General features: G+C 52.2%; 1 protein-coding gene across 4 annotated transcripts in view; it reads left to right on the top strand.

Moving 5' to 3' along the window:
* The first annotated feature begins 304 nt into the window (after positions 1–304).
* ACSL6 (acyl-CoA synthetase long chain family member 6) overlaps positions 305–23,440 on the top strand; it is a 52,212-nt gene continuing 29,076 nt past the window's right edge. For 3 of the 4 annotated variants that reach the window (XM_050311851.1, XM_050311850.1, XM_050311848.1), the window contains exons 1-2: positions 305–437; positions 22,618–22,838. In XM_050311851.1, coding sequence (XP_050167808.1) covers positions 389–437; positions 22,618–22,838 — 270 coding nt within the window. In that variant the 5' untranslated portion in view covers positions 305–388. Of the gene's footprint in view, positions 438–975; positions 1,031–22,617; positions 22,839–23,440 lie in introns of those variants that run through there. The other variant, XM_050311849.1, reaches the window with a different exon arrangement.

The raw sequence follows: 23,440 nt of genomic DNA, 5'->3' as shown, positions 1-23,440 counted from the left end.
TGATGAAGCTGAGCGTGTTTCAGCATCTCTGATGGTCTCTAGTACCGCTGCTGTGCCGGTCCCCGCTCAGCGGCAATTTCTTCGGCCCAAGGCGACAGTAACAGCCGTAAGGGTGTAAGTTTATCCCCCTCGCCTCCCTGTCCGCTCCCGCCGCCGCTCATGGGTCCGAGGGGACAGGGATGCTCTGACGAGCACCGCCGGCAGCATCGCCCCTTTTAAGAGGGATCTGGAGGGCTCGGCAGGGATGGGGAGAGGAGGAGGGCTGCTAAAAACACCGCCCTCCGCCGGGGGAGCTGCGGGGAGCGTGCGGGCCCGGCGGGCCGGGCCGGCGGGGTGCGCAGTGCGCGCCGCAGTGCGCGGAGCGGGGCGGAGGGGCCGCGCCGCAGGGATGCTCGCCCCGCTCCTGGGCTCGGCGGGCTCCGGCTGCCTGCTGCTGGGTGAGTGCTCCCCCGAACCGCCTCGCCACCGGGGCTTCGTCCCCTCCCCGCTCCGCTTTTCCCGGCTCCTTTCCCGCAGCGGGCGGGGACCCGCTCCCCGCCCCGGCGCGGTGATACCGGCCCGAACCCTTCGGGACGGCCTCTGGGCCCGCGGTCCGGCTGCCCATCGCCCTCGCTGCTCCGGGAGAAAGGGTATTGCAGGCGCTTTGGAGGGAAGAGGCAGGCGGGAGCGGCACTGTGCCGTGGGGAGGGGTCGGGCTGGGATGATGCTCTGCGGGATGCGTGCGGTGGCGAGCGGGCACACGAGCCGCTATGGCAGCGGGGCGGGCAGCTCGGCCGCTGCATTACATAATTTCTCTCAAACCCTCTTGCGGGTTAATTCTGTCGGTCCATCTCCGGTGAATTTGTCGGGGCACTTTGTCTGTAGCGGGTGTGTGAAATAGGGCAGCGCGCTCGCAGCGGGGTGTGTGCGGTAGAGCTGTTGGGCAGAGTGTGATGCTCGATCCCATTGTTTTGTGGGCAGGCGGTGACGATTCCAAGTGTGTCTGCATTAGGAAATTCTTGCAAGTCTGAAATAGGAGGATCTCTGTAAGGTATTTAACGGTTCAGCTTGAATTGATCTGCCAATGTGAAATCTGGTCCTTTGAATTTGTGCAAAGTGTCTTTCCCAAGCAAAGGTAACGTTCAATGTCTGTGCTATTTCCCTCTTTATCTGTGAAAGAGCTTCCCTCTACACAGGCAGACTTTCAAGGGGAAGAAGTACAAAGGGAAAAATGTCTTTAAAAGACAGCATCTTAACATAATTAGGTAAATAATCCGAGGGGGAGTGTTGATAACAGAAAACATCGTAATTATTTATGTTCATGTCTACTTGCTATTTTTTGGTTATGAAAGGGATGTTTCACACTAGGGGAGAAAGGAAAAAAAAAAAGGGAATTTAATATTGCTGGCCTGAATTTTGCCTCTGAAAATATCCTGGTGGCTCCCATTAAAGGCAGTGGCTTTACAGCTGCTTATATCAGCAGCTTGAATCAGCTGCTTGACAACTGTAGCAAAACTCATGCAGTGAAATATGGCCCAGAGGGAATTACCTGGGTGAAGCAGAAAGGAGCATGTGGCTGGGAGGCTGTGGGCAAGTGTTTGTTAAAATATTTTGGGCCCCAAGGCCCCAGGGACTGCTCTGAAGCACACTACTGGCTACACCAGGCTTGTTTATGACAACAGGAGGAGAACAGGACCCACTGGGGACAAGTCTCCTGTGTGAGCTCCTGCCCTCAGGCCTCCACATCCACCCTGGGGTATTGATTCCTGTGCTTCACACCTCAGAGTGTGTCTCTGCTGTGTCCAAGCTCCTCTCCATTGTGCATCTTGCTCTCCCAAAATGTGTGTCTGTCCAGATACGGCTCTGACTCAGGGCCAAGGTTTAGGGTTTTTAATGCCATGCTCACTTTATTTTAGTGTGGACATGACTTTAGCCTAACGATTTTGTCTACAGAATAGGGGCCCTTAGAAGACACATGTGCTGTTGTTGCCTTTTGCAGTGGCACCCTCAGCAGCAGCCAAAATGTTTGTCAACACAGGTCATCTCTGGGAGATGGATCCCAGTGGGTCTGCCTGACCTGGCAGCGTGGCACTTGCTCAGCCCTGGAGCAGTGGTTGTTGCTCTCATGCCTGGTTTTGGTTTTCTGGTGGCCCCCTCCCATCAGACACCACTCTGTGCTGCAAAGGAGCCACTGTGGCTGTGCTGATTTACTGAACAAGGAGCTCTTTGGCCACCACAGCCCAGTGCAGCATTCTTCTTTAATTTGATATAATTTCTGGCACCAATAGAAAGGTTTTAACAAGCTGAGAACAGGTCTATAATATTCCCCTCAACGAAATAATGGTAGAAGTCACCGAAAGACAAAGCTAATTATTTCCTAATGTGGAGTCTTGGACAGACTGTAGGATGCAGAGAGTGATGTAGCAAACAAAACACAAACTTAACAACAAATTACCCCAGGGATTTGCACCTTGCTGGCTTGGTTGAAGCAGTTCCACTTTACCCTTTGTATCTCTGGGATTTCCTGCTTTTACTCATCTGCTCTTCTCCCTCCTGTGCCTGCAGCCCTGAACTGCCCTGTCAGTCCTGCCTTACAGTGAGGAAGAGGGAAGAGGGGCCTTTGCTCTCTTGACTCCTGGCAGCAGCTGGAGCCCAGTGGGCACCTGCACCCATGTGTGGGGGCACAAGAGAGGAACTCTGCCAGCAGTGTCTCTTCCCACCAGCACCTCCAAGTATTTCCCAGTGCACGCTTGCAAAGGGAGCGGGAGGTTCATCTGGGGTCACAATAGACTTGTCCCACTCCTCATCCTGGCTCTCACCCCGTGCCACAGGAGTCCTTGGTGATGCCAGTTCAGGTCTCTGGATAAGACCTCCTTCCTGCTGTGCTTTGTGTGTGGAGCAGAGCAGATGCCCAAGGCTGCTCAGCCCAGCCCGTGGAGCGCCGGCTGCTGCTCGAGAGGCAAAGCCCGTGGTGTTTGATGAGGTATATTTAGTTGCTTTTATTCTCCATCCCTCTATTACTGCTCCACTTGAACAGTTGCTAGATACCATCTGAAGGAAAGAGTAGATGTATTTGGATTTCCCTGCTCCCTCCCAGAGACAGCACAAAGCAGTTTTTCTCTGCTGCTCTGGACTAATCTAGACATTTATGTGACTCGTGTTTCCATGCTACTATGGATATTACAAATATATTTAAGTAATAAAAAGAGGAGAGGAGCTTTGAAGACAGATGGTAAACTGAATTAACTGCATACCCACAGAAATGGGAAAGCAGACTTGGGAGCGAGCCAGGAACAAAGAAATACAACATTACCTCAGCAAGGGTATAATTGGTGTTGTTTTGATGTCACCAAACACTGCAGAGCACCAGAGGGTTTAAACCTTTCATCATGAGTACATTTCTGAGAGCTCTTTGAGAGAAATACCAGCATCTTCCTTCTTCATCACTGCACAGCAACCAGCACATGGATGTGCTGTAGGTAACTGGAGACAAGACTGGGTGAGATGAAGAGCTGGTGGGTAACGTGACACAGTCGGTTACCTCCTGATGGGTGCACAGGCATCCAGGGCAGCTCCTTTCCCACGGCCCTATTCCTGACTCTGCCAGATCATTTCTTCATACAGACCCAAACAAAGTATCTTTATCACCCTCTTTCTGATCAGAAATGAACAGAAATGAAAAACATTTATGAATACACTTTTTAATTATTTTTAAGTGCTCTGCATGCGTTCTTTGGGGATGGGTCAATACAAGTAACGAGGTTTTTTTCCATCATTGCTATTTCTGTCTCCTGTGCTTCCATGCGAAGCCAAAGCCCTGCAGGTCCTTGGCACTGGGGACCCATCTGTGCCTGCTGCCATCCCTGCAGGGCTGCAGGTGCCAGGAGCAGGGACAGGGCCACCGCAGTGGCTCCTGCAGCTTGGCCTTGTCCCCTCTGGAGAAGGTACCCGTGTCCAAACTGCTTCATCCTCTCTCCTCTTCTCCCTTCTGAACCCAAGGGCTTACAGACACCCTCTGACCCTGTGAAACCAGTCAAATGCAGTGGAGAAAGGTGTAACAGGCAGCATGTGGCTATAAAATAGAGATAAATACACTTGAAGGGTGTCTGTAAAACCCATGAATCCCCCGTGGGAGCCCTCACGCTCCATTCCACACTCTCCTGCAGTTTGCTGTGAGCCATGCCTGGCTCTCCAGGGGCTTTTCCTCCCAGATGTGCTGATTCAGAGTCTTTGTGAATCCTTTTTGGAAATTCCAAGGAACTGAGCGCTGATGCTGTACGGTGTGACACAGGTGAATGTTTTGCTGGGCTCGGATTGATTGCTATTGTGTGCCATTGACAACAAGCCATGTACTGTGTCAAATCCTCCTTGCACTGTAAACATTGTCACAGAGCCTCCAAGGTGACCTGAGGCTGGTGGGGAGGGAGGGGACCAGAGGCTTTGCCTTGTTCTGCTTCTCCCCTCGTGCTCTGTACACAGGTAGAATTATAAATATTTTCCTGTTCTGCTGGAGGCTGTGCTGTGGAAAGCGTGGTGGCTGGTGGTGAGAAAGAGGAAGACACTGAGATGAGTAGGGATTTTCGGTCAGGAAGGAGTTTCAAAGCAGCAGGGGTACTTCAGCTCCTGGTGAGCTGGTCCCAGGTCCCTGTGCTTCACCACCCTGCACTCACTGCCTGGGCTTTTACAAGCACTCCTGTAGCTACAGTGTGGAGCAGATGCTTTGGAAAACACAGCTAAAAATGCAGCCCCTGTTTGATGTCCATGGCTTTGGAAAGACCCCACAGTGATTCCCCCACAAACCCCAACCCAGTGCTCACTGTCCCTCAGACTCCCCTGTCAGCCACACAAGGGGCTTTTCTGTCCTCTATGCTGTGTGGGATATTCCGCTCTCAGAAACATGGGAAGAAGATAAATCCAACCACCTTGTCCAAGTCATTTTTTCTGCACCACAGGAAGAAAGTGTCACTTGTTAATTAAAAAAAAAAAAAGAAAGTGTATCATCCAGTGGAAATCACCATGTCAGTAGGAAAGCCCCAGCTCAGGGAGGAAAAGCCTTTCTATTTAGGCCTGTGTGCCGTGGTGTTGCAGAGAGCAGCTCTCATTTCCATTTGCTCACGAAGTGGCTGTGGTGGTGCAGATACAATCTCAGAGTCACCACATGTGAACTGCAGTGAGGAGTTTCCACGTCAGCACTGCACAGTAACTGCAAAATCAGTGCAGGAGGAGTTGGTCTCCTTGGGGCTCCAGAGGTACTTGGGGTTTTTCAGGTGGCTTTTCTTGCTGAGGTCAAATGTGTCACTTGGCCCAGGAGCAGCAATTCCAGGTGTTGGGTTATTTGGAAAAACACCAACCCCAGCAAAGGGTCTTTTGTCCCCTGTTGTCTGTGGCAGAGGACCTGTGAAAGCCCATCTTCTAGTGGCCAAATTCCAAGAGAACCTTCACTGCTCTCACTGCTGAGGGTTTTGGTGATGGCAGGAAGGTGAGGAGCACCTGCCCCACACCTGGGATGTTCCACCCAGACACCTGAGGTTGTGCTTGGACCACAGGTGAAGGACAGAAACTTCAAAGCTACCAGCCTGATCACAGCCACTGCAGTGGGACTTTTTTGTGCCAAAGGGGGCTTAGGAAAGATTTTTTCATGGAAGGGGTGGTCAGGCATTGCAATAGGTTGTGCAGGTAACTACTAGAGTTGCCATCCCTGGAAGTGTTAAAAAAACAGGTAGATGTGGCACTTGGGGACATGGTTTACTGGTGGTTTTGGCAGTTCTGGATTAACAGTTGGAACTGATGATCTTCAGGGGCTTTTCCAACCATAATGATTCTGTGATTTCTGAGGTGCAGCTCTGGCTCCAGGAGTAGAAGTGCTGTGGTGGCAGGACCCTGGTGCGTGGTGTCACCTCGGCTGGCCCTTCCACAGAAGTGTGACTCTCCCTGCTGTAAATATACTTTCACTTGGCAAACTTGTTCTAGAAACTTTATCTTCAAAGTCTTCCAAGTTACCGCTCAGATTTGCTTATGACTAATCCAAATCCTGCTTATTTGGATGCCAGTAGCACGTCTCAGCCAACCTATTTGTTTTTCCCGTTTTCACCCCGGATCATGGCACAGCCTCCTCTCTGGGACAGTTTCCCACATGGTAGATCTCTGCCCATCCTGTCTGCTGCTGGGGTTGTGCCCTCTGTTCAGGCTGGCAGCTTTGGCCCTTGGAAAGGATGAGTTTTTCCTGCTGTGGAGAGCACAGGTAGTGCATGGGTGGGTGCAGAGGGCACCGTGGCTTGCTTTGGGCTGCTGCTTGACCTGTCATTAACTGCGAGGCTGCACAGCCTTCCTTTCCTGGGGAAGCCACTGTGCTTGTTCACAGCCAAGAATCAGAGGGGCTGAGAAGATCTGTCCTTCACCCTCCAGACATTAAGAAATTGAGGCTGAGTTGCCTCCACGTACCAGGTGGAGCACCCCTGGGCTGTGCCCAGGAGGAGACAGGGACCCTGGAACAGCCTCCTCAGGGAAGGACCTGCACTCAGCTCAGGTCAGAGCCACCCTCCCCTCTGCCTCCAGAGCAACAGGGAGCTGCTTTCTCAGGGCTACCAAACCCCTAAAACCACCTCACAAGCCATACAGACATCGCTGTGACCACCGGGGGGTTCCAGTCACGGCGATGGCCCCAGCCAAGAGCCACAGCAGGGAAGGCACCGAGCTGTTTGCTAGGCTGCACAAGTATGAGCTGGTCGGCACAGGAACGAGCACTGAGGTTGCTAAACTGATTTAATTTACTGTTTTTTAATTTATCCTCCTTGAGAAAGTATCTAGATAAAGAGCCAATCATTCTGCTGTTGATTGAAGTGAGTTGGAAGTGATCTAAGCCAAGCTTGCACTGAAATTACAGAAGATGTGAATGATGCAGATTTAAATGTCTTTTCTGCAGAGAAACAGTATTTAGATATAAAAAGTGGAGAGATCATTATTTAGAGTTTGCTTCAAGATCCTTTGCAATGATGGAGAAAGAAAGACAAATATATTAGAATCCTTTTGAACCGTTAAATATACTTTATTTAGTATTTTTAATATAGCTCAGTTTTAGATAAAACAATTCTCCTGTAACTCCAGGTAATCTTATTCAGAATTATCTTTTCTTCTGCAAAATGTTCAAATAACTTCTTGGAGCCAAGAGCAGCTTGTGAGCACCAGCCTGTGAAAGGTCACCCAAGGTATGCCAGTGCCCTGATGTCCCTGAAACCTTCATTCACTCTTTCTCCCTTGCACACTCTGCTCGTGCTTCCACAGGGAAGGGACACCTTCCACCACCTTCCACCAGCCCAGGGTGCCCCAATCCCCATCCAACCTGGCCTTGGACACTCGCAGGGATGGGGCAGCTTCTCTGGGCAACCTGTGCCAGGGCCTGCCCACCCTCCCAGGGAACCAGCCGGGCTTTTGAGGTGTCGGGAGAGCCGTCCCCAATGACCTCCTCCCTCTGCCCCCTTGGAATAGCCAAGTCCTGGTTTTATTCTGCCTGAAAAGGGTTTTTTGTGCCTCCTTCTCTGGCCCGGCATCCCCGCAGCTGAGAGGCTGCTGAGGGTGGTGTGATGCTCTGACCTGCCAACAGCAATTCAGGGCTGTGTTTCCTTTCGGAAAAGGCATTTGCATATCCTCTATTCACTTATTTGGTTAAATACATTTGAAAAGGCAAAAGCTCTGGGTCATTGAGACTGAAGAATGGGCTGTCTGGGGGCCTCCCCCACCTTAACCCTTTGGAACCTTGCTGCAGCGTCTGGGAGAGACACGGCTTAAAACATCCAGAGAAGCGAATTTAAAGAGGGTTTTTTTGCAGCAGGGATGGGGAAAGAGGCTGGAGGTGAGGGAAGCCCTTCCAGAAGGAAGCAAAAAGGTGCCATATACCTCTGAACTGAAAACTTGCTTACGTGCAGCCATGGATAGACTTGGAGAGAGTTTGCAAAATTTAGCATGCACGGAAATGTCTTCATGGGGGACTTGAAAATACCTGTGGAAACAGGAGAGCAGAAGCAAGTTACAGCAGTGTCAGGCACAGAGAGGTACAGGGTGCCTCAGGGTGTGGAGTCAGAAAGAGCAACTGCCTAGAAACAAAAATACAAATAGCCTAATTGCTGCTTTAGTTAACAAAATAAATAAATAACCCGGAAGCAACAACAAAGATCCTTAAACATAAACAGAGTGTTTAAAAACATTCAAACAATGTAACCGCTTGTTATTACTGTCAGGAGAAAAAAGGTTTCAGCGAAGTATTTAACTTGGAATATTTAAGGACATCTCAAATCACAGCCCAACCACAGATTTCTCAAAAGCCCTCCGTGGGATGATGCCAAACCCCCCTTTTCCCTCATTTCCCAGCACAGTGCCAGGCCCTTGCTGCCAGGGGAACTGGAGCTGGGTGTGGGATGAAGTTGGGGTCCCTGGCTGGTGGGTGCCAGCTCTGCTGGTGTGTCAGAGTGCAGAAGGGGCCCCTTTGGTGCCCGTGTGCCAGGACATGTCCCCTGCACCTCTCTGCACCCACCAAGCTCAGCTGCAACATGGAGACTGTGCTTCGGGATGCCTGCAAAGTGTTTGGAGGATGACAGCTGGGGAGAGATGAATAAGCAGTAAATGCATCATCGTGGGTTTATTTTTGTTCCTTTGCCATCCATTGGCATCCCTGCAGTGTAAGGAAATTGAGGGCTAGAGGGAGACAAGGCAGAAACACTTGCCTGGTAGCCTCTTATTAATGTCTCTAATTATTGAATTGATCCTCTATTTGTGCCCTATGCTTCCTTCCTGCTGCTCTTTGGAAGTGGTCAAAATATAGGCTGTGTAATCATAAAAGCATAATATCTGACCAAAAGACTTAGAAAGGAAAAAGAGGCCACTAAAAAGAAACACGAGGCAGAAAAGTTCGCCCATCTTACACAACTTACATTATTTGAATTAGTGGCTGTTTTTTATCTCTGCTTGAGGCAGGATTATCCACAGATGGATCTTAAGGAATGTGGAGGTACTGTTGGCTTTCTGTTCTGTAACCAAAGCTATTGCCCTGGTTTATGGGAATGTCCTGAAAGACAAAGCAGCAGTTTTTATTGAGTTTTCCTCAGAATTTTGGAGGACCATTTGCGACTGTTCCATAGAGTGTTCTTTCATTTTGCATTTGGCTGGGAGCATTAAAAGCACTATGATTCACTGACACACCTTTTTTTTTCCGCCTGGACAAGTGAGATCTCGGCCAAATCCCATAAAAGTCCTTTGAAATCTTTCCACTGATTTTACTGGTAGTTGAGTCTCACTGGGCTGAAGACTGAGCACAAAAGGTGAAGTCTAATTTCTTTTGTACTTGTATAAGCACCCCTGCTACTTAATGTTCTAAGAGGAGCAGAAGCTTGGGGCAGATTTCTACAGAAGCAGAAGTCACCTAAGTCCTGGTTTGAAGCTCGAAGGGCTTTGTGGCTCCTCTTGCCTTGGCTGGGTCCTGGGTGCTCAGCTCCTCTGGGCTCAGCCCCACCAGCCCTCAGCCTCCTGTTCCACAGGGCAGAGCTCAAACACCTGCAGGAGGATCTGAAAACAGCCTTAAACTGCCCTCTGCACTCCCATGCCAAAGGATCTCAGAGTGAATCCCTGTTTATGGAGAACTGCATGCTTCCCTCAGCTGTGAATCCAAAAAGGACATTGTCTTCCCACAAAGCACTGTCCTGACCACTCTGCTCTGCAATCACCCGGCAGAAAACGCTGGGGCACAAAAAGCTGAAGCTCTTATTCTGTGTATTACTTGGAGCATGCTTACATCTTTTTTCCCTGGAGGTAGGCAGCCTACATGCAGCTTCCTTGCTTTGTTCTCCCTCATCTTTCTCTCTCGACTCTCTGAGAGTTGTTCCAGAGAGTGAGTCCATATGCTGTGTGTATGTGCAAGGAAGGCAAGAGAGAGGGAGTTACTGCTCAGAGTGTTTATGGAGGAGGTAAAAGGGTCAGAGGCTGTCCTGAAACACATGTTTTACTGAATCTCTCCACATATGCTGAGAGATTAATGGAGGTAGGCAAGACCATCCCTTAATAGCGGGAGCTTGAAAGAAGAGCTCAGTAGCACAGTAACTTGCTTTTAATCCAGTATTTATTTAAAATCAGTATTCCCACATCCCCTTTGGGGCACTCCATCAAGATGTGTTTGTGGGATTCAGGCACTGAAGGGCCCAGCCAGCCCAGGGCTGCTCACACACCTGAAATATTTCCTGGCTACAAAGTTTCTCTCAAGCTCATAAGGAAGAAAGGGGCAGGAATTTGAGCTGGTGGATATTGCTGAGGCCCCGTTTAGCAGCACTGTGATGCTGATTTGCACCTGCAGACCATTCAGTACTCCCTGCCCTACCCTGGCAATTTGATGAATTAAGCCTGATTGCAGAACACCCCCAGTGTGAGCCAAAGAAGTGATATTTAAAAAGCTTGCCTGAAATCTCACTGAATATTCTCTTCGTTCACTAGTGTTAACTGTTTTTTGAGAATTCTCCATTATGCACTCCAATATCATAAGTACAATTTAGGACAGGTCAGACAGAAATTTTATTAACTATGGTAAGAGTGAGTGTTCAGACAGCCTCTCCCATCTGCTCCCCACTTTTCTGCTAAGCAATTGTGGAGATGCAGCCTACATACAATTTCAGGAAAAAAAAGAGAGAGTTGAGGAATACAATAATTTCAGTGTTAATAAAGGCAGATATCCAGCCCCTGAAGGGATGGACTCCTCAGGTGCCTTCCTAATGGCCAGAGTTCTAAGAAGAGATCGAACAGTAAATAATAACAGTAAATAACGCAGTGATATGGACCGAGGGCTCCCGGGGGGCCCAGGGCTGGCACACCCTGTGTTATCTTTGCTCAGAAGCTGGAGGGAGTTGGACGCTGACAGACACTGCTGGCTTTCAGTTGAAAGGAATGTTTTTTTAGTTAGGAGAAACATCTCAGCCAGACCTCTCAAATGTAAATATTAATAGTTTACCGACACTTGGACACTTCCAGGGATGGGGCAGCCACAGCTTCTCTGGGCAGCCTGTGCCAGGGCCTGACCACCCTCACAGGGGAGAATTTCCTCCTAACATCTAATCCAAAGCCTGCCTTCTGTCAGGGAGAAGCCATTCCCTCTTGTCCTGTCACTGTCTGCCCATACTCAGCTTATAAAGTTTTTAATCCAGCAGACCAGGACTGGCAGTGCAGACTTTCTCAGTGTCAGAAACTTTCTTTTATGATGACTTTTCCCCAAGAGGGAGGAGGGATGGCTGTTTTTAATTTTAAATTGAGCATTTGCAGGAAGGCTTTGCAGTTTTACACCCAAAAGCCTCGCTCGGAGCCTGCGAAGCCTCCAGCATCCCACAGGCGTGTGAAAACCCTGCAGCATTCGGGAGCCGAGGGGTGGGCTCTCTCCCGGGAAGGCGGCTCCCAGCGCCGGGCTGCGGAGCCTCAAGGGTTACAGCGGGCACCGCCGCTGCTGCGCTAATACAGCCTAAGCCGATATTAGCCAAGCTTAACTTCTTTCAGCCGCTCGCGGATGGGAGGGGGCGGGCCGGGCTGCAGTCAGCACTTTGAGCGGGGAGCGGGCGGGCACAGCCGGGCCATGAGCTGAGCGGCAGCGGCGGGCGGTGAGTGCTTGAGGGCCCGGCCCTGGCCGGCGGGCGGGGAGCGCCTCAGGGCCTGGCTGAGGGAGCCGTGCCTCCTGGGAGAGGAGCCGGCACGGCCCGAGGGCTCCGGGCGGGACCCGGGGCTGCGCCATCCCCCGCAGCCCCGCTCCGGGATGCCGAGCAAGGCAAGATCGCCAAGAGCGGGGCTGCGGGAGAGCCGCTGTGCGGAGGGACCCCGGGCGGGTGGGCTGGCCGCCTGCCGCGGGGGGTGCGGGACAGCCGCGGCACGGGGGGCACCGGATTGTGGCTTTGGAGGTTTGCTGCTGTTCGGGGTGTTACCAACAGCCTGAGAGGGGAAAGAGCTCCCGCCCGGCCCCGCCTGGAGCTCCCCGCGCTGGGGCAGCGTCCCCGCAGGGAGCTGCGGGTGTGGGGTCGGGGATCCCCGGGCACCCCCGGGCTCAGCGGTGAGGGCAGCCCTGCCCGCACCCAGCCCCGCGGGAAGGGCACTGGGGTGATGCGGGGCAGGCTGGGGCTGCCCAGGAGGACTCGGCCCCTTTGGGCTCATTCCCCCGGACCCCTGGCCCCACAGCAGGAGCTCTGCAGAGCCCCCCACACGTGTTTAGTTGTGGTTGACCTCGAATCCTGAGATGAGTTTTGGGCCCCTCGCTCCAAGAAAAACATTGAAGGGCTGGAGATTGTTCAGAGAAGGGAACAGAGCTGGGGAAGGGTCTGGAGCACAATTCTGATGAGGAGCAGCCGAGGTAGCTTGGGAGGTTCAGCCTGGAGAAAGGAGAAAGTAGGCTCAGAGGGGACCTTGTCTCTCTGCCAGAAGGGAGGGGTAGCCAGGTGAGGGTTGGTCTCTTCTCCCAAGTAACAAGTGGAGGGACAAGATGAAGTGGATTCAAGGTGTGCCAGAAGAGGTTTAGGAGGAGTTATCCAAACCTGGAACAGGCTGCCCCGGACAGCGGTGGAGTTACCATCCCTGGAGGGATTTAACAAATGTGCAGATGTGGCACCTGGGGACATGGTTTAGTGGTGGGCCTGGCAGTGCTGGGGGAATGGTTGGACTTGATCTGAGAGAGCCTTTCCAACCTGAACAGTTCTGGCATTCTGTGACAAGCTGCTGGTCTCTAGGCTTTCTGTGCCCCCAGACATCAGTGTAGGCTCTTTGCAGTGTATGTCCCTGCCTGAGGGATCTCCTGCTGCTGGTGCCATGAACCTCTGCCAAAGCTATGCAGCGGTGGGTGGTTGCAAGTGTTGGTATCCTGTCGTAGTGTCCTGTGTGATGTGCATTCACACCTTCCTCGAGCATGGAGCCACGAGTGTGCAGCACCCCCAGGGAAGAGCCTGCTGGTGTGTTGAGTGCTGATGGGGGTGTGTTCTGGTGTCAGGGGCAGACCCTGGAAACCTTATCAGTAGCCATGAAATCCCCACTTTGGTTTCTTGCTTGCCGTGTTGTGTTATCATGTGCCAGTCCTTGGTGCATTCCGTCCTTTGGCGTGCTGGGGACAGGTGGGCTTGGGGATGCGAGGAGAGTGGGAAGATGATGCTTTCAGTAGTTTCAGCGAGGCTCCTGGAAGGAGCAGGGTCCCTGCTGGCTCCTGTGGGTGTACAGTGGGGTGGGTCAGGCATGGCCCTGGGTACAGCTGCCAGGGTGGCTGCTGCAGCTGAGGGGCCTCCTTGGAAAATGTTCTGCACCAACCCAGACGTGGTTATTTACTGTTTACCCGGGCAGGGAGAGCGGCCCCAAGTGCCATGGCTGTTTCTGCAGTGATCAGCCTGGTTTTACTGACCTCACACAAGAGAGAAATGTGAAGTTGTGCTGGTTTAAAAGCAGGGTGACACTCGTGCACAGAGGAGGGTATTTTGAGCAGCTCTGGCTGTTTGCAGGCAGTGTGTTGGTGCTGACCAGAGGCTGCTGGCGCGGGGCCCACGCAGGCAGAGGGCACGGTGGGAGCCGGCAGGTCTGTGCAGCGGGCAGGGCTGCTGCATCCCGCTCATCCTGCCCCACCTGCCATCCCACTACTGTCCCCCCACCTGCACGGAGAGCGGGGAGTTGCTTTCCTTCGGGGCTTTTTGGCACACGACCTGCCTCTTAATTTCCTTGTCCCTTATTGCACTACAGGGTTGCCAAATAACCCTTGAACAACTTTCAAAGGCGCCTTCAGGTTTGTTTTGGGATAAAACCTGGACCAGAGTCAGGCAGTCATGTTCTATGTGCACAGGGTCTGGATAAAACTGTGCTCTGTCCAGGTGTACTTAACCTTTGGGGTCTCCTCACTCCTTCCCATCTGCACAGACAGGGTCCTTTAGAAAAGCACTGCAACTACAGGGACAGGTTGGATGGAGCCCTGAACAATCTGATCTAGTGGGGGGCATCCCTGCCTGTGGTGTGGGGAAGGTGGAACTGGATGATCTTTAACCAACCCAAACCACTCTGTGATTCTTTGAACTTGCAGGGCACTCGATGGGTAATTACCTGGTCTAATTATGGCCAGATTACTGTAAGTGAGGGATACACTTAGATTGTATTTATTGTAGTTAATGACACTACTGTCCTTTCTTTATAAGCTCCCATTTGCAATGTCATTTTCTAGTTTGTTTCCACTGTGACAATTGTAACACCGTCCTCACGAGCATGTGTTTGACAGAGAGCTGGCAGGTCTTTGTTCATATGGTTCTGCTTGTACTGCAGTGGCAGGTCAGTAAGTACTGGAGCTCTTTGAGCTGTAAGATTGGCTTCAGGAGAATTGCTCCTTAAAATAATAAAGGCAGTGCTTAGCTATGATATGGCACAAGCTGGGAGGCCTCTGTCTACCTCTTCTGCAGCAGCAGATGAGAACCTGTGGTGTGATAGTGCATGGGCAGCATCCTGCAGACAGCAACAGGCCTGGTTACCAGGATCTGCCTGGCTGGAGGCAATGCCAGCTGCAGTCTGTCTGTGTCATGTCTTAACTGTAGTGGAAGGTTTTCTGTTCTGAGCCTGTCCAGGTTTCTGTGTCAGGCTGATGAACATTCCCAGGGCCGCTGTGCTCTCCTCAAGGCAGTGGCCGGGCAGGATGCTTGGACTGTTATTCAGGAACCACTTTGTTCTGGTACTGCTGCCAAAAGAAATGGCAGCATGAACCCAGAAAGGTTTGCAGCTGGATCAGTAGCTGTGGGCTGGTGCCTGGGAAGGGCAGGGTTGGGTGTTGGAATGGTGGAGGAGGCAGCTGGTCAGGAGGGCTCCTTGCATCCCGGGGCTGTCACAGCCTGTGAGTGCTCCAGGCAGGGGCAGGTGGGTGAGTGGTGGGTCAGGGAGTCATGCAGGGAGGGCACGGCACCAGGATGCCATCTGGTCGAGCCAGGTGGGGATTTGCTTGGAAAGTAACCATATTTTCCTGGTACTTTAGCAGGACGGTTAGTTTTGTGCCAACAGCCACGTGCCCCAGGGTGGGCATAAGGCAGGGGGGAGCTCCACAGCCCTGGCCAGCAGTGGTGTGGATTGGGGCACCCCATCCCACTGTGCAAGCAGCCAGCAGGAATCGGCCCTGTGCAGTGTGAGACACTGTGGGAGAGCAGCCAGGGCTGTCCCTTCAGCTGTCCCCCTATCACTGGGACCCGTGTGGCCTGTAGTGACCTGCAGATACAGCCAAGGGCAGGATGTGAATGGTCAGGGAGAGCTGGGAGCTGGCAGTGCAGGGACCTGCCTGTGTGTCTGTCCTTGCCTGGCACTGACCTGCCATGGGGACAGCAGAGCCAGCCCCCAGCAGCCAGGGCAGTGTGCGCTCATGTACCCGCCTCATTCCTGCCTGGGCACGCAGGCGTGGAGAATTTCACCCCAAATCTCCTTTCCTCCATCCAGCCCTGGCTTAGGGGCTTTGCACACTGGAATGGTCTGGCTCTGGCATGTTCAGGTGGAGAGACTGAAAATGAGCCCTGCAGTGAGCTGGAGAGGAGAGTGCATCCCACCTGGGCACACTGAGGGGGTGTCCACCAGTGGTCCCTGCACGTCTGCACTGCCCAGCACTGATGCTGCTGCAGAACCTTCAGGTGACTGGGGTTCTTAGCTGGACCAGGGCCTCTACAGACAGTTCTATGGCTTCTTTAAATCCAACCAGTATTTAAAGGAAAGCATAAAAACTTTCCCTGGCAACAAGCCATCAAGGTCTTTGTGGAGCACCTTCGCATCTCTGCTCTTCCAAACCAGCTGTCAGGGGTGCAGCTCCCTTCTCGCTCTCCATTCACTGCTTCTCTTTGTACTCTGCCCCAGATAACTATTTTTATGCCACTTTCTAAGCTGTTTGTTTGCTGCATGACACAGAGTATTCAAGAATCATATGGTATATGGGACAATCGACCATCAATGTCACTATAAAAATATAAAAACAACAAAAACCCCAATCCCAACCCAACAAACCTCCCTCTTTGCAAGAGCTGAGATTTACAACTGGGAACGGGGGAGCTTTGCAGGTGCTCTGTGAGCAGTGTCCAGAACTGAGCCCCAGGGCTGGCAAAGGCAGTGCAGGGTCAGGATCCAGCCCTTGTGACGATGCCAGCACAGGGTGCTCCAGCATGAGCCCCAGAGAACATGAACAGGGTTCCCTGCCACCTGTGAACTTGCCTTCAGGCTGAGGGGCAAATTCTCTCCTGCTTCAGTCACCTCCTTGGGATGTTCCTGTGGGCTGTGCTGCCTGAGAGCCAAGGAGCAGAGGGAGGGATCAGGCTGTGGTTTCCCCAGATGGAACCTTGCAGCCCCTGTGCTGGTTTTGGCACAGTTGTGTAAGCAGGCTCCACAGAGCTGCAGGCAAGAGAACAAGGAGCCAGAAAACCCCACAGCTTTGCAGTTTTGCTTTTCCTTCTGGCTGGGTTATGTTTTAGCTTGGAGGAATGGCCTGAACCCTCTTGGGGTAAACACAAAGCTTTTCCCTTTTGGTAGGAAACTTAAAATGCATGCTCAGGCTTCCTAATGCTTTGTTATCCAGAGGAGTGGCAGGTTTGGACCAGGATCCCAGTCCTGGCTCTCCCATACCCAGGAGACATGGGGACTTCTGCTCTTCTCAGGGATGTGAAGGATGTTTTTAGGTGGGTCCACATCTGTGAACTGTGCTGAGGGGGTGAGGAGCTGTGGGGTGAAGAGTGAAGTTTTCCAGGAGGATTTGGCATCAGTGGATGAATAGAGATCCGATGCAAAGGGATAAGGATGAGCTGGTGCTGTGGTGCCTGTGTGGCTCCGAGCATGGGGCATTTCCAGCCAACTGGGGGCTGGATTTTGCTCTCTGAAATATTACAAGTGTCTAAAGTAAGATTTCAGCACAGCACTGAATTATTTATTGAATAATTTCTCTTGGCAAGGGATCTGGTATGCTGTAGATATTTCAGATACTTTAAATACCTCTGTTTACGTGTGATTACTGGGCTCTCTCAGGACACTGAGCTCCTTGTTAGCATTTTTCCCTTTTTAGTGGACGCTTGCAAAGATCTTGTGTTTTGCAAATGCATTTCTCGGCAGAGCAGGGGGGAGCAGAGGCCAGTGCTGCTCCTCCGGGTTGCTTGGAGACTTCCATCCTTTGTCTGCGCCCTGCCTTTGGCGTTGGGGTGGTCGGGAGGCTGGAGGGTCAGCAGAGCCCGTGAGCCCAGCGCTGGGGTCTGCCACCAGCTTTGTCCATGGGAACCACAGTGGAATGTGGTGCCACGGCCACACCGAGCCCGGGCTGTTCTTGCAGCACTTACTTGGTGAGAAAGAGTGTTTTGAGGCGTGAGATGTCTCTGCAATAAATGCACATGCACACACGAGCATTTCCAGCCATGCATGCATATATGTCATTATGCAGGTGTATATATCATATATATATCAGATATAACAGTACCCAGTACTTTAGCAGCCTTTAAGACAGTTTTTCTCTACTGAGTGAAACTGCCTGCCTCTCCTAAAAAAATAACGCAGTTTACATCAGTGGGCCAAGTTAACACCGCAGCCCCAGCCACATGCTGGTGCTGAACTGGTCCCCTTCATCCATCCCTGTCCTCTCCTCACTCCTGCAGTCACCAGAGGTCACAGGAAAGCATGGCTGGCCTCCCTGCCATGAAGTTTATTTGCCTTATTCCTGTCCGGCAGATCCGAGGCTTGACCCGGATGCAAAGCCTTTTTCCACTGCAGATCACTCTGCCCTGCTGAGCAGGGAGGGACAGCCCTGGGAAGGGCAGACAGGGGCACAGGGATGGTTCCTGCTGGCATCACTGCAGCCCCACTTCCGCTCCCGGTGCCCCAGACACCCAGTTCGGGGGGCACTGACCCCCGGCACGAAAGCAATTTGAGCTAAAGAGGCTTATGTACCATTGAAACCCTGTTCTTTAATAGTCTTGTTGGCAAGAGGCCAGTTTCACAGATTGGAAGGGTCTGATTCTCCAAGGAAAGGGAGAGGAACGTTCTTCATTTTTAAAAGTAAAATATAAAATTATAAGCTGCTTTTGTTGCATTTCTGGCTTGCTGGGTGCTTTCTAGTGTCCACTCCCTGGAGAAGTGGTGCAGCCTCACAGGCACTGTGTGCCTTTCCTCCTGTGTTTGCTATCCATCACCTCTCACACCCTCTTATGTTGCCTGAGCACTGGTATAATAATCCAAAAAAGCAATATTATCCCTAAACTGGTTCTTTTTTGTTTGTTTGTTTTGTTTTGTTTTTGGTTTTTTGTTGTTGTTGTTTGGTTTTTGGTTTGTTTGTTTTTTTCCTCTTTTTTTCCTCCCTATCCCTTCCCAATTATAACTCCTTGAGTTATAGTGGAACCAGAGTCAGTGAGGTCTGGGTAGTGCATTTGTGACTGGGGCACAACTCTATCTGTGGTTGGAGATCTCATTAGATCACTTGTTCCCATAAAATCTAGGGAAGTGTGAGCCCAGCTTGCTGTGGTGTGGCCGTGTTCCCCCCCTCACCTGAGCCCAGCCCAGGCTGGCCTCAGGATGGGAACTGAAGGCTCACCCAGCTTCTCATCCTCTGTGCACACACAGTCCAAACTTGTGGAGCTGCTCAGCAGAGGCTGACTTGGCAGCACCTCTCCAGTTTTAATGACAGCAGTGATTAGGAATTCACAGCCTGTGGTGTCCCAGGAGCTCCCTGGCCAGGTTGGAGAAGGTCAGAGGTGTCTGAGCTGCATTTAATGGCAGTGGTTCCTCCCAGGGTTGATGGCCCCCTGCGTGCCTGCATGGAGCTTGGGAAAAAGGAAAAATAATGATTGTACTCTGCAAACAATACACAAGATCCCCAAAATGCCTCTGCCTGCACAGTTGTGGCAGCCTCTGTGCATATGTTTTCATGAAGATGTTAATTATTGCAGCAGCTTTCATTTAAATTAACAAATGGTTTCCAGTGGTGCAGTCTGGCAGTTTCGTGTGTCCCTGGGAATGCTGATGCTCCCTTCCCTCTGTAAATGCAGACTCTCTTATAGTGACATAATCATGATTTGAATCCCCATCTCAAAGTCTCCTGAACCCTCTGTACAGGACACTGAGCATAGTTTTGTTCTTCGGGGGGCGGTGAGGGAGAATGATCCAAGTTGGCTGCTTCCTTCTGCAAATCTTCTGTCACCGACCCCATTTCAGGAAAACAATTACAAATCTCAAGGTCTGGGGCCTGCAGAGCTGGATGTGAGAAAAGAGTTCAAAAAGCTCGTACTGTTTCACTGGAGTGAAATCCCTCTAAATCTGCCTGTCTGGATTGAGATGTTTCAGCTCCTGTAAATTCCGTTTCCTCAGTGAAATGAGTGAGCTGCCAGTGCTGTAGCCAAGGACACGGATCCAGGGCACTGCCGGGATATTCCAGCTTGCTGGGAGAGAAGGGGCTGCGGGCTCTGAGCCATCGCGTGTCACTGGCTGCCCTTTGCAGTTCCCCACTGCAAATGGTTAATTCTCTCAGACATGCTGAAAAGCTGCTTATTTGGGTTTGGTTTAGTGCTCTAAAGTCTAATGTAAATAGCCTTTTTGGGGCCTTGAATACAGGGATGGTAACGGGACACTTTGCCCACTTTCCAAGACAAAATGAATCACCCTCCTCTTCCCCACCCTGCTGTGAATGAAGGGGGCAGGAGGATCCGGGTGTCCCAAAAGGAGTTGTTCTTCCCAAGCAGGCACTGATGGAATGGTAGGAAGGATGTGATTGCATGGCTGCACAGGACCGGTAAAATTTTAATTGCATTATGCATACACCAGCAGTCTGAGGCTGTTCCCACACTGGCTTATGTCACTAAAACTCCATTGACTGGAGTTACAGAATCACTTCCAGCAGGAAAAGATGAAAACCAAATTGCACAGTAGAGCCATTTGTTCCCAAAATAAATAAATAAGGCCTGTCCTGGGGGTGATTGCTGTGAACACAGGCTGGTGGGTGATTCAGAGCCCAGTGCCACTGCAGGAGCTCTCCTCACCCCAGACCCGGGCTGGGAAGTTCCAAATCCCCAGCTCTTACCCATGGCTATTTCCTCCTGGCAGCTCCCCAGCACTTCTTCCTTCCTCCAAACCACTTTCTTCTGTCCCTCCTTGCATTTTCGTTTCTCTTTTCTTTGCCATGGGAATGCTTTAGGAATCCGGTGGTAAATCGGAATAAACAGAAATGTCAGTGTTTCCACATGCCCCAGGCATGGGTGCTGTGCCACTTGCTGGTGGGGAACACGCACCACAGCAGGGTGGTGATCCACTGCAGGCAGCAGGAATGGGCCAAGGGGGGCAGAATGAGAAGGGGGGTGGAGACCATCCTGCTGCTGATCCTGAGCCCGAGGGGAGGGCAGCGGCTGCTCCCGGTGCGCTCTGGGGTGTGACACTGCCTTGCTGATGGGTTTAAATTACAATTACTTATTTTCCTGATCACCCCAGAAATGCATTCCCAGAGCATGTGACTGTGAGGGGCTCACCTGCCTGTCTGGACTCGGAGGAGGAGGCTGTGATCCAGGCAGCCCTGAGCCCTCTTTCTGCAGACACAGTGCTCCCAAACACACCTGGGCCCCTTTCCTGGCCACCATCCCACGGCAGGTTGGCTGCTCTGAGCAGATCAAGTACAGGCCCATCGTGAATCACTTTGGAATGCAAAAATCAGGATTAACTGTTGCTAAAGGTAAGCTGGGTGAGGTCTGTAGTGCAACAATCCAATGTGAGCAGAGACTGCAGCCCTGACTCTCACTATCCTTTTGATGATGCTGTGAGCTCCAAGATGTTTGTGGACACCCTGTACCTGGACAGATTAAAGGCTTGGCCCTGCTTCCCCCCAGGCAATCCCTGCAGTCGAGCAGGGCAGCAGCAAGAGGCTGTGGCCAAGCATCCCCTCATGGCAGTGCTGTTTTCACAGACACCTTCCCAGCTCTGCTTTGAGGGAGTAATTCCCAAGATTTCAGTGTAACCAGCAACTGTGGCAAACTGGGTGGCTGCCTTTGGTGGGACAGGCTGTTTCTGGGAGCAGACAGTCTTAAGTGGGACTTGCTGAAATGCTTTTGCACAAATAGCCAATTCATTGGTAAATGAATAGCTCTCTTGCTGAGCTCTCTCACTTTCTGTAGTAAAAGTGTGTTTGGCAGGCTGCTTTTGTAGTCTGGTGTGGAGAAATACTGAGGGGAGCGATCAGTACTCCTTCTCAATTCAAAGAATCCCAGAATGGTTTGGGTTGGAAGGAACTTTAAAGTTCATCTAGTTCCAACTGCTCTGCCGTGGGCAGGGACACCTTCCACTAGACCAGGCTGCTCCAAGCCCTTGGACACTTCCAGGGATGGGGCAGCCACAGCTTCTCTGGGCAACCTGTGCCAGGGCCTGCCCACCCTCACAGTTCACCTTCACATCATTACAGCCACACAGTCAGCGTTCTATTAGATCTGAAGATTGCTGAAAAGATGCTCAAAGCTCAGGAGAAAATTACCTCGTGGGTGGGTATTGGCCAGTAATGTCATGTGGATGTGATCTCTGCAGGGGTTCAACCATTCTTGAAGGGCTGGTTGTGGTTCCAGAGGGTCTGTAGGGTCAGGAGCTCTCGAGGGAGCAGAGGTGGCTGTGGGATGCTGGGCTGGCACTGGGGTGCAGCATTGGGCCCAAGGGATGATTGGGGTTGGGCCTGAGCCCTGAGGATGGAGATGGACTGGAATATGGGCTCTGTGTCACTGTCCCCTCACTGCTGCCCTCCACCACTTCATAACCCAACAGTGAGTGAGGTTAATTGTAATGTTGTTTGTTGTATTTTTTCTTGTGCAAACTTACAAACCTCCTCCAGAGCCTCGTGTGAGGAGTGCCCCCCGTTTGCTGCCTGGCCTCTCTGCCAGCCCCAGCACTTGCTTGGCACAAACACAGGAGAAGGCTGAGAGGGGGCAGCCCTGACCTTCGGGACAGAGCAGCCCAGAAGCTGTTCCCAGGAGGAAAAAAGCTGGTTTGTGTTAATGTTAGTGGTGCCATTGTGTGGGAAGTCCTGGCCCCCTGTGGGAGTGAAGCCATGTAACTCCACAAGCTGGAGCAAGGCCAGAGGGCAAGAGGAAAGGGGCTGCCTGGACTCCTGTGGCTGAAAAACTTTTTTTAAGACCTTGACTCCTATAAAGTCATAAATAGAGCTGTGTGAAACCTTAACTGTTTGGATTCCCCCTGGGCAGCACCTGCTTGGCTCATCCCTCACAGGGCTGGCTGATACTGGAGACTCCCCACTGGGGAGTTGATACTGGACCAGCACTGTAAACAGGAGTTATTTAAAATGCTCCTTGTGTACTCAACACCCAAACAGGAGTCCCCTGAGGACAGCCCTGACCTCGCACCCTGGAGCAGCGAGCCCCTGCCTGGCTCCCACTCTCCGCTGTGTCTGTATGTGCAAAGCAACCTGTTGTGGCGGTGTCTGGATCAGTGCCTGACCTGCAGCTTGCCCTTGGCTCTCCCAGGAGCAGGTCCTGCTCCATGGGCCCAGCACAACCAGACTGCCCTCCCTGTTGTAGCCGGATCCTGGAGCTCGACACAGCATGTTCTGCCCTCCCAAACCGCGCAGAGACCTGCGCTGCCCGTGCCCATCCCCTGCCCCACCTGACCTGCCCCTCGCTCTGGCTCTTGCAGAGTTTGCCGTTTCGCTGGCGGAGAAGATGCAGGCGCAGGAGATCCTGCGGAGCCTGCGGCTGCCCGAGTTCGATGACCTCAGCCAGTTCTTCCGCAACCTGCCGGCCACGGCCCTGGTCGGCATCGGCGCCTTCGCCGCCGTCGTCGCCTACTGGTTCGCCAGCCGGCCCCGCGCCGTGAAGCCGCCCTGCGACCTGCGCATGCAGTCCCAGGAGGTGGAGGTGAGGCCGGGGCAGCCTGGCTGGCTTTCCCCGAGGTTGGCGTGCCTGGGAGTCATGGAATGGCTTGGGCTCGAAGGGACCTTAGAGAGCACCTCGTTCCACCCCCCTCACAGGCAGGGACACCTTCCACCAGCCCAGGCTGCTCCAAGCCCCGTCCAACCTGCCTTGGACACTCCCAGGGATGGGGCAGCTTCTCTGGCCAACCTGTGCCAGGGCCTGCCCACCCTCATAGGGAAGAATTCCTTCCAAATATCTAATCTAAACCTACTTTCTTTCAGTTTGATGCCGTTGCCTCTTGTTCTGTCACTACGTGCCCTTGTAAAAAGTCCCTGTCCAGCTGTCTCTTATAGGCCCCTTTCAATAAGGTCTCCCCAGAGCCTTCTCTAGGGTGAACAACCCCAGCTCTCTCAGCCTTTCCTCTTAGGGGAGGTGTCCCATCCTTCTAATCACCTTTGTGACCTGCTCTGGACTCGCCCCAACAGGTCTGTGACCCCAAGGTCATGCCAGGAAGGCATTTTTTCTTGTTTCTGTAGTTCCCCAACCCCATCCTGAAATCAGCCACATAATGCACTGTGCCAGGGATCACTTCACTTCTTAATTCA

The sequence above is a fragment of the Myiozetetes cayanensis genome, unplaced genomic scaffold, assembly GCF_022539395.1.
Source record: "Myiozetetes cayanensis isolate MyiCay16 unplaced genomic scaffold, myiCay2020 scf17, whole genome shotgun sequence".
Classification (NCBI taxonomy): Eukaryota; Metazoa; Chordata; class Aves; order Passeriformes; family Tyrannidae; genus Myiozetetes; species Myiozetetes cayanensis.
The sequence above is the reverse complement of the archived record's forward strand: the minus strand, read 5'-3'. Positions and strand labels throughout refer to the sequence as shown.